The sequence below is a fragment of the Thamnophis sirtalis genome, unplaced genomic scaffold (genome assembly GCF_051295495.1).
Source record: "Thamnophis sirtalis isolate CommonGarterSnake01/CBP01778 unplaced genomic scaffold, rThaSir2_p1.2 scaffold_8, whole genome shotgun sequence".
Lineage (NCBI taxonomy): Eukaryota > Metazoa > Chordata > Lepidosauria > Squamata > Natricidae > Thamnophis > Thamnophis sirtalis.
The window spans coordinates 3,494,056-3,504,741 of record NW_028261388.1 but is presented as its reverse complement, the minus strand read 5'-3'; the positions used below and the strand labels follow the sequence as shown (position 1 = coordinate 3,504,741).

General features: G+C 42.6%; 1 protein-coding gene across 3 annotated transcripts in view; it reads left to right on the top strand.

Moving 5' to 3' along the window:
- TSKU (tsukushi, small leucine rich proteoglycan) overlaps positions 1 to 7,211 on the top strand; it is a 29,947-nt gene extending 22,736 nt beyond the window's left edge. For all 3 annotated transcript variants that reach the window (XM_087720978.1, XM_087720979.1, XM_087720980.1), the window contains exon 2: positions 6,001 to 7,211. In XM_087720978.1, the coding sequence (XP_087577104.1) occupies positions 6,014 to 7,063 (1,050 nt within the window). In that variant the 5' untranslated portion in view covers positions 6,001 to 6,013 and the 3' untranslated portion in view covers positions 7,064 to 7,211. The remainder of the gene's footprint in view (positions 1 to 6,000) is intronic.
- Positions 7,212 to 10,686: the final 3,475 nt, after the last annotated feature.

The window sequence follows — 10,686 nt, the reverse complement described above, 5'->3', positions numbered from 1 at the left end:
AACTGTTGGAGGATATAAGCTGTTCCAAGTAGGGAGGTTTTTTGTAGAATCAGAATGTTCAAGTCTGATAAATTTAAAATTTCCAAATAGCGAGGTAGCCCTTTAGGTATTGCTCCAAGGGCTCCAATTACATTCGGGACAACACACAATTTGTGTAGTAGTAGTAGTAGTAGTAGTAGTAGTAGTAGTAGTAGTAGTAGTAATTTGTGCCTTTGTTAGCAGGTTCCCGGAAAATCCATGCCAGTTATTCTTTTGGTTTTGCCCAAGCTCTGGGTTTTTTCCTCCTGCCCTTGCAAGTCAAAACTTGCAGTTTGCGGATGTGGTTTGGTTTTTGCTTCCCAATTTGGAGGAGGAGAGAGAAGGAAAGAGGAGAGAGAAAGAGATAGAAGGAAAGGAGAGAGAGGGAGAGAGAGAAGAGAAGGGGGAGGGAGAAAGAGACGGAAAGAGCAGAGAAAGAGAGAGAGAAGGAAAGGAGAGAGAAAGAGAGGGAAAGGACAGAGAGAAGGAGAAAGAAAGAGGAAAGGAAAAGAAAGAACAGAGAAAGAGAAGGAGAGAAAAGGAAAGAGGAAAAGAATGAGAGAGGGAGAAAGAATGAAAGGAGAGAAAGAGACAAAAAGAAAGGAAGAAGAAAGAGAAGGAAAGAAGAGAGAAAGAGAGGGAAAGGAGAGAGAGAAGGAGAAAGAAAGAGGAAAGGAAAAGAGAAAGAGAAGGAGAAAGAAAAGGAAAAGAACGAGAGAGAGAAAGAGGGAAAGAAAGAGGAGAGAAAGAGAGAAAAAGAAGGAAAGGAAGAAGAAAGAGAAGGAAAGAAGAGAGAAAGAATGAGAGAGAAAGAAGGGGAAAGAGGAGAAAGAGAATGAGAGGGAAAGGAGAGAGGAGAGAGAAAAAGAAAGGAAAAGAGAAAGGAAAGAAGAGAAGGGGAGAGGAGAGAGGGAATGAGAAGAGAGGAGAGAGAGAAGAAAAGAAAAAGAGAAAAGAAAGAGGAAGAAGTGAAAGAGACAGGTAGTCTGTAGTTTAAGTGACCATTCAAACTTACAACAGCACTGAAAAAAGTAACTTATTACCCTTTCCCCCCCCCATCCCAGGGGGTCACATGGTTAACATTTGGATGCTTGACCCTCTGACTCATGTCTATGACGGTCGCAGCAGGCTCCCGGACTCACACAATTCCCTTTTTGCGACCTTCCAACAGACAAAGTCAAGGGCGGGGGGGGGGGGGGGAGGAAACCAGGTTCGCTTAACGACCGTGCAACTAATTTAAGAACGGCGGCGATTCGCTTAACGAAGGTGGCGGGAAAAGTCGTCAAACGGTGCCGAAACCACTGAATTTATCCCTGAGCAACCTCCACGTCGGGCTCCGTTGCCGTCGTAAGTCGAGGACCGCCTGTCTTTTGGAGAAGGAGGGAGCTTTTTCAGGGTTTTCAGAGAGAAAGGCTATAAAAGCAGCACCATTTGGAGGTTTTAGATTCCTCCTGCCCTGCTCCCTTTCACCCTTGTCTCTTTCCTGCTTAAAAATAGAAGCTGTTAATCATCTTTTGTCTCTTCCTCCGGCTACTGTACATATAATTTATTCCTGCTGTCACCTCCCTTCCCTTCAACTCGGTTGGTGCGCTGGTGTCTCACTTTCCTTTCTCCTGGTTTTGAAAGGACTGGTTCTCCTTTATAAAAATCCACCCTGGAGTTCAATCGTTTTTTTTTTTTTTTTCAGTTTTGAAAAACAGGCCAGCCCGTTTATGAAAGCCATTTGCTTGCCTGCTACGGCCTCCAAAAATTACATTACTTTCCCGAATCATCAGTGATGAGCGGGAGGGAAGGTGGAGAAGATTAAAGCTCCTTTAGTTTACTTTTGGAATGGATCTTCAGTGTTTAAGGAGGTCTTTTTGTGAGATTACACCAAAGAAATGACACTTGGCCACAATGTACAGTAGTGAGTATACAGCTGGTAGATAGATAGATGGATGGATGGATGGATGGATGGATGGATGGATATGGATATGGATATGGATATGGATATGGATATGGATATGGATATGGATATGGATATGGATAGATAGATATGGATGGATAGATAGATAGATAGATAGATAGATAGATAGATAGATAGATAGATAGATAGATAGATAGATAGATATGGATGGATGGATAGATAGATAGATAGATAGATAGATAGATAGATAGATAGATAGACAGACAATAGATAGATAGATAGATAGATAGATAGATAGATAGATAGATAGATAGATAGATAGATAGATAGATATGGATAGATAAATATAGATAGATAGACAATAGATAGATAGATAGATAGATAGATTGATAGATAGATTGATAGATAGATAGATAGATAGATAGATAGATAGATAGATAGACAGACAGACAGACAGACAGACAGACAGATATGGATGGTTGGTAGGTAGGTAGGTAGGTAGGTAGGTGATAGATAGATAGATAGATAGATAGATGATAGATAGATAGACAGACAGACAGACAGACAGACAGACAGACAGATATGGATGGTTGGTAGGTAGGTAGGTAGGTAGGTAGGTAGGTAGGTAGGTAGGTAGGTAGGTAGATAGATGATAGATAGACAGACAGACATGGATGGATGGATGGTAGGTAGGTAGGTAGGTAGGTAGGTGATAGATAGATAGATAGATAGATAGATAGATAGATAGATAGATAGATAGATAGATAGATAGATAGATAGATATAATGTCACAACCCCCGGTATGCCCAAATATGGGAGGGAGCATACTGCTTCCCTTTTCTGTCTATCGCCTCACTCTGGGAGCCGTCCAGGCAGAAAGCCATTTTTTTAAATGTTGCCTTTGTTACATTTGTGTTGCAATTGTGCTGATAAATAAATAAAGGGAGACTAGTATAGATCTGTTTCAAGCAATTTAACTCTTATCAGCTAGCCATACCCTTACTGGGAATCGAACCTGGGCAGTATTACATATTAGGCAGTTATATTAGCCACTAAGCCACAGGCTCCCCTCCTTTATCAGCTTAGTGGCTAATATAACTGCCTAATATGTAATACTGCCCAGGTTCGAATCCCAGTAAGGGTATGGCTAGCTGATGAGAGCTAAATAGCTTGAAATAGATCTATACTAGTCTCCCTTTATTTATTTATCAGCACAATTGCAACACACACACACACGCACATACGTATGTATGTATGTATATGTATATATGTATATATGTATATATGTATATATGTATATATGTATATAATAGAAGAGGATAGAGAAGAATATTTATGGCTCAGAGTTGAGCCATGGGGGTTTCTTGTTTCTCTGTGAGTTGCAGGGTTTTGTTGCAAATGTTTTATTAGAAAAGGTTTGGGCTTTGTAGAGAAAAGAGGAGAAGGATTTTGGAGTCCTTGTTGCTCTCTGAGATTGGTGGTTGTCTTGCGGACGTTTCACGACCCAACTAGGTAACATCATCAGTGTTAGGAGGAGGAGGACGACGACGACAACTGTAGAATGCTTGGTGTTCTTGGAGATTATTGGTTATTTTCTTTTAGACGTTTCATTACCCAACTAGGTAACTTCAACAGTGCTAGAAGGGAGTTGGATTGGTAGAGAAGGAAAAAGGGGGGGGGAGAACGACGGCGGGGTCCCTAGTGGTCTCTGAACTTGGTGGTTTTCTTGCAGATGTTTTATTACCCAACTAGGTAACATCATCAGTGTTAGGAGGAGGAGGACGACGACTGTGGGGGTCCTTGGTGCTCTCTGAGCTTGGTGGTTTTCTTGCAGACGTTTCATTACCCAACTAGGTAACTTCATCAGTGCTAGAAGGGAGTGGGATTGATAGAGAAGGCGAAAGGGGGGAGGAGGAGGAGGAGGAGGAGGAGGAAGATGACTGTGAGGTCCTTGGTCCTCTCTGAGCCTGGTGATTTTCTTGCAGACATTCCATTACCCAACTAGGCAACTTCATCAGTGCTAGAAGGGAGGGGGGTTGTTTATATATAAGTAGCTTGTCCTGTCAATGATGCTGCCTGGGGAATTCTGGGAGTTGAAGTCCACCCATGTTAACATGCCCTAGGTTGAGAAACACTGGGTTAAACCATTCAGGGGTTTGGAGCCAGAGAGAAACTGGCCGGGATTCCCAAACCGGTTGAAGCCGTCATCCCGTATTTCTGTTGAGACAAAAAAAATCATGACATCACCGGATCGTTTTCCCTTCTCTGGCTTTAACCCGGTGTGGCCACTGGGTAACCAGCTGTGCTGAACCGCAAGTCCCTTTGCTTACCAGCGTGTTGTCTAGCACATCTGGAAGACTATCCAGCTGTTTGGGAGGATGTGGATTCCCAAACTACTTCTGGTGAATAAATTTGTTGTTGCTATGGAGCAGAGCACGCCAGCCCCTCCCCACTCCACTGATCCTCCACCATCTCTTGGAGTTGATTATATTATTTTAGTTTATTAGTTTACTAGTTTATTAGTTTTGGTTTATTAGTTTAGTTATTGGTTTATTAGTTATTAGTTTAGTTTATTCGTTTACTAGTTTCAGTTTATTAGTTTAGTTATTAGTTTATTAGTAGTTTATTTGTTCATTAGTTTAGTTTATTAGTTTAGTTTATTAGTTTAGTTGGGATTATTAATTTAGTTTAGTTTAATTTATTAGTTCATTAGTTTTAGTTTATCAGTTATTAGTTTAGTTTATCAGTTATTAGTTTAGTTTATTAGTTATTCATTTATTAATTAAGTATTAGTTATTACTTTACTAGTTTTAGTTTATTAGTTTACTTATTAGTTTATTAGTTTAGTTTATTGTTTATTTGTTCATTAGTTTAGTTCATTAGTTTAGATTATTAATTTAGTTTATTAGTATTAGTTTATTAGTTGTTTATTAGTTTATTAATTTAGTTTATTAGTTTAATTTATTAGTTCATTAGTTTTAGTTTATCAGTTATTAGTTTAGTTTATTAGTTATTCATTTATTAATTAAGTATTAGTTATTACTTTACTAGTTTTAGTTTATTAGTTTACTTATTAGTTTATTAGTTTAGTTTATTGTTTATTTGTTCATTAGTTTAGTTCATTAGTTTAGATTATTAATTTAGTTTATTAGTATTAGTTTATTAGTTGTTTATTAGTTTATTAATTTAGTTTATTAGTTTAATTTATTAGTTTATTAGTTTTAGTTTATCAGTTATTAGTTTAGTTTATTAGTTATTTATTAATTTAGTTTATTAGTTATTAGTTTACTAGTTATTGTTTGTTCATTAGTTTACTTTATTAGTTTAGTTTAGATTATTAATTTAGTTTATTAGTTTAGTTTATTAGTTTAATTTATTAGTTATTAGTTTAGTTTATTAGTTATTAGTTTACTAGTTTTAGTTTATTATTTTTAGTTATTAGTTTAGTTTATTGTTTATTTGTTCATTAGTTTAGTTCATTAGTTTAGTTTAGATTATTAATTTAGTTTATTAGTATTAGTTTATTAGTTTAGTTTATTAGTTTATTAATTTAGTTTATTTTAGGAAATGTATATTGCCGCCTATTCGCACATGGTGATTCAAGGCAGCTCACAAGAATATAAAAACCCCATATAAAAAAAACCATAAAACCATAAAACTAAAACTATTACAATAAGATAATCAAATAATACATTAATAAAATAATAGAATAGCCCCCCGCCCTGGTGAAAACACATCATATGAGCCATTTAATGGGCTCCACCCTGCTCTGCGTTCCCCAGGCCCTCTGGCAGAATCAGGTCTTCAGCCCCTTCCTGAAGAGTGTTAGAGTGGGGACTCTAATCTCGGGGGGGGGGTGATGTTCCAGAGGGAGGGAGCCACCACAGAGAAGGCCCTTCTTCTGGGTCCCACCAGGTGTATCTCCCTAGGGCAGGGGTGTCAAACTCCAGGCCCGCGGGCTGGATGTGGTCAGAGACGTTCTGGATCGACATTGTTCAGAGATCCCAGAATCTGTGTAGAATTTTGGGGACCTGTCTTCACCACCTGCGTCTTCCATTCTTGTTTCCGTTCTGCAGGTGCGTTTCCGAGATGTCTTCCTTGGTTTGGTTCCACCTGCTGCTAGTTTTGCCCTGTTTCGGCACCTCCTCAAGGACTTGCTTCCCGAGATGCCACTGCGAAGTGGAGACCTTCGGCCTCTTCGACAGCTTCAGCCTGACCAAAGTGGACTGCAGCGGGATCGGGCCCCACCTCGTGCCTGTCCCCATTCCCTTGGACACCACCTACTTGGACTTATCTTCCAACCGCCTGGAAGCCGTCAACCAGTCCATGTTAACTGGGCCCGGTTACACCACTCTCGTAGGCCTCGACTTGAGCGACAATAAAATCTCTACGGTGGACCCCACCACTTTCTCGAGACTCCGGTATCTGGAGTCTTTGGACCTGAGCCATAACTCTTTGGGGGTCATCCCCGAGGACTGTTTCTCCCAGTCCCCTCTGGGAGAAGTGGACCTCAGCAACAACATTCTCTTGGAGGTCACCTTGAACGTCTTCGCCTTCAAAGGTCATGGGAAACCCATCAACGTTGACCTTTCCAACAACTTGATCGGCCGGGTGTCCAGAGTCTCGGATAAACCCGTCCCTAACATTCAAAGCTTAAATCTTTCGGGGAACCGATTAACCAGCATTCCGGATCTTCAAGGGATCCCCCTTCGTTACTTGAACCTGGACGGGAACCCGGTGTCCACCGTTGAGAAGGACGCCTTCCTGGGCCTGAAAGGGTTAACCCACTTGTCCTTGAGCGGGATTCATCATCTCTTGGACATTTCGCCTTTTGGCTTCAAGGACTTGTCTGCTCTCCAAGTGCTGGACCTCTCCAACAATCCCAACATGAAGTTCTTGAACCCCAAGGTGTTCTACAGCCTGAGCTCTTTGCAAGAACTCAACCTGACGGGGACGGGGACCACGTTCTCCAAACCCATGTTGAGATACTTGCCTTCCATCAAGAGTGTGGCCTTGGCCAAGGACATCCAGTGTCTCAAGACCATCCAGGAAGGCCACTACCACCGAGAAGCCGGACCGAGCAAGAAAGAGGTCTTGCGATGTCACAGCCACGGATCCATGGCACCGTACGTGTTGTGACCAAGGACCGAGCCTCCGCACGATGAGACTTTCTTTAAAAACAAAAACAAAAAAACAGCCACGAATGTGCCTTCCATACAAACATTTAATTTATACCTCCTATTTTTTGTATATCTCAACTCTACGTTACAATAATGGATGGGTCAGAGCGCTTGTGAGTCTCGTTTATTTCAGCGGTCCCCCAATTTTCCAGTTCTGTGGACTGCCGGCTGCACGGCGGTGAGGGAGGAGGAAAGGGATGGTTTCACGTGCAGGCCTGCCACTTGTGCAAATAGTTTCGTGTGCTTGCACGCTCGCCCGCAGTGTGCACAGCCAGGTTTCCAATGAGCCATGGACCACTACTGGTCCACAGAATTAAGAGTATAATAGAATAGAAATTAGAATACAATACAATACAATACAATACAATACAATACAATAGCAGAGTTGGAAGGGACCTTGGAGGTCTTCTAGTCCAACCCTCTGCCTAGGCAGGAAACCCTATACCGTTCCAGACAAATGGCTATCCAACATCTTCTTAAAGACTTCCAGTGTTGGATCATTCACATTTCTGGAGGTAATTTCTGTTCCACTGATTCATTCTTCTAACTGTCAGGAAATTTCTCCTCAGTTCTAAGTTGCTTCTCTCCTTGATTAATTTCCACCCATTGCTTCTTGTTTTGCCGTCAGGTGCTTTGGAGAATAGTTTTGACTCCCTCTTCTTTGTGGCAACACCTGAGATATTGGAAGGCTGCTATCATGTCTCCCCTAGTCCTTCTTTCCATTAAACTAGACCTATCCAGTTCCTGCAACCGTTCTTCATATGTTTTAGCCTCCAGTCCCTTAAATCATTTTTGTTGCTCTTCTCTGCACTCTTTCTAGAGTCTCCACATCTTTTCTACATCACAGCGAGCAAAACAGAATGGCTGGCAGGGGAATTCTGGTAGTTGAAGTCCACGCCTCTGAAAGTTGCTAAGGCGTAACACTGTTGTAACACGCACATCCACAATCCATTCATCCCTAGAGCTGGTAATAGGCCAGAGTATATACCTTGTTTAGCCACAAGAGGAAAGCAGTTTACCACAACCTTCCGGTGAAATTGTCCTTGTTTCTCCATAAATTTCTTCAGTTTTTCTCCAGTTCTGTGATTTCCTGGTGGTCTTCCATCTCACACGGAGTCTCTCCCTATATTACTCAGAAAACTCATGGGCTGTCTATAAGATGGATTTGTGGTCCTCAACTGAAGGTTTTACACAAAGGCCTGAGGTGAGAGGCAGAGTTCCCATACCTTAAATGTGCAAATCTCCTCTTCTTCTTTAAAAGCAGCTCTGTGTGCGTGTTCCAGCGTAACTCTGGAACGCCTCGAGCAATTTCAACCAAACTTGGTACACAGATGACTTACTCTGTGGAAACAAATATTGTGGAGGCAAGACGCCCCTAACACCCTTCGGAGGGGGGTGGGGGGGGTGTTCTGTTAAGATAAAGCCTGTTGTGCCTTAAAATGGTTTCTACCGCACTACTGTAAAATGGCTTCTAGCATACAGCGCTGTGGAATTGCCATGGTAACAGCTTCACAGTACTCCACAAGGGGGCTCCCTCTAGCAAGGGAGAAAACCCAACATTAGAAATTGCAGAAATTGTTCACGGAAGGAGGGTTGGGTTGGGTCAGGGGTCAGCAAACTTAAAAGAGCCACAAAGGTCCTAATCGGAAGACATCCCCCCCCAATTCAATTCTGGAGCCGACTGGAAGTCTGGTTCCCCCACCATAGAGACTTCTCCTAGCATAGCGCCCTCTACCTGTCCTAATTGAAATCAATTGTGAAGCCGGCCGACAAAAGGGAGCCACAGCAGGCGGATGAAAGAGCCACATGCGGCTCCCAGAGCTACAAGATTGCTGACCCCTGGGTTGGGCTAAATAAATAAACTGGCCAGCGCGGGGTTATCAGCTAGTTCATTTATAAATGCAAAGTAAAAAGCTTCCGTTGCGTTGAGTTTGATCCTTGGAGATCTCCCAGGAAGCGTTTTCGTAAAGGATAGGGAGGAATTCCCACTGTTTTTTTTCTAGGTTTTTTTAAACATTTCCTGGTGGTCTCTTTTCCAGTAGTACCAACTGATCTTCTTAGCTTCTGAACCAAGATCCCGTTAGCCAGTTGCCGTCACCGGATACTAATGCAAAAAGATGGCACTTGAATGTTACATTTGCAAGTACGGTAGCAACTGAGCCCAGCGTTGGCAAGCACAAGCACAACTGAGCCCAGCGTTGGCATGGCTAAACCAGGTAGTTACGAAGTGAGTTTTGCTCCATTTTTACGACCGCTCTTGCCAGAAGTGAATCCTGCAGTCGTTTTAAGTTAGCAACACAACTATTAGGTGATTCTGGCTTCCCCGGTTGCAAAAGGGATCACGGGACACACACGGGACATTGCGACCCTCATAAATATGAAGCAGTTGCCAAGTATGCGAATTTTGATCATGTGATCATGGGGATGCTGCAACGGTCATAAGTGTGAAAAAACGGTCATACGTTTTCCCCCCCATGTCATAACTTTGAACCGTCACTAAACAAGCGGTTGTAAACCAAGGACTACCCACATTTCCTTATAAATACCTCTGGCTTTTAAAGTTTTTAATCCTCAAATCTGTTCTGACCCTTTTCCCGGCAATTGTGCAAGCAAAGCTTTTCGCTCACACGCAGACATGCAAATTTTGGCAACGTGAAACTTGGAATCCTGGTGATTCCTTGAACCCTAGCGAGTCCTCGACTTACAACGGTTCGTTTAGCAGCTGTCTGAAGTTACGACGGCACTGAAAAAACGTGACGCGTGGCCTTTTTTCACAGTTGCAACCTTTGACGCATTCCCCACAATCGTGCGATCACAATTCAGAGGCTTGGCAACTGGCATGTACTTGCGCCTGTCGCAGTCTTCCGGGGGTGATCATTTGACACACACACACACCCCGGTTTCCCGCGAGCAAAGTCAAGGGGGAAGTCCGATTCACTTAACTAATTTTGATCAAACACAGTGATTCACTTAACAACGGTAGCAAGGAAGGTCGTTTAAATGGGGCAAAACTCACTGAACAGGTCAGGGGTGAAATGATACCGGTTCGCCCGACCCAGTAGTAAAAATGCTTACCGGTTCATCCGACCGGTAGTAAAACAAATGTTTTTCCAACGATCCGCTGTGACGCGCGATTTATATTCGATAGAAAGCAAGGTTTCCTGCTTTCTAGCTACCGTAATCTAAATCGCGTGGCACAGCGGATTCCCCCCCACAAACACACTTCGCTGTTAGTTTACCTTCGCAGGCGCTCCCTGTGCATGCGCAGAAGGACATGTGAATGCACAGAAAGAAGTGGCGTGCGCGAATGCACGCGCCCCGCTCACATTGCTACCGAACCGGTTGCAAAGGTAAGTGGATTTAGCAATAGCAATAGCAGTTAGACTTCTATACCGCTTCATAGGGCTTTCAGCCCTCTCTAAGCGGTTTACAGAGTCAGCATATCGCCCCCACAGTCTGGGTCCTCATTTCATCCACCTCAGAAGGATGGAAGGCTGAGTCAACCTTGAGCCGGTGAGATTTGAACAGCCGAACTGCAGAACTGCAGTTCAGCTGAAGTAGCCTGCAGTACTGCACTCTAAC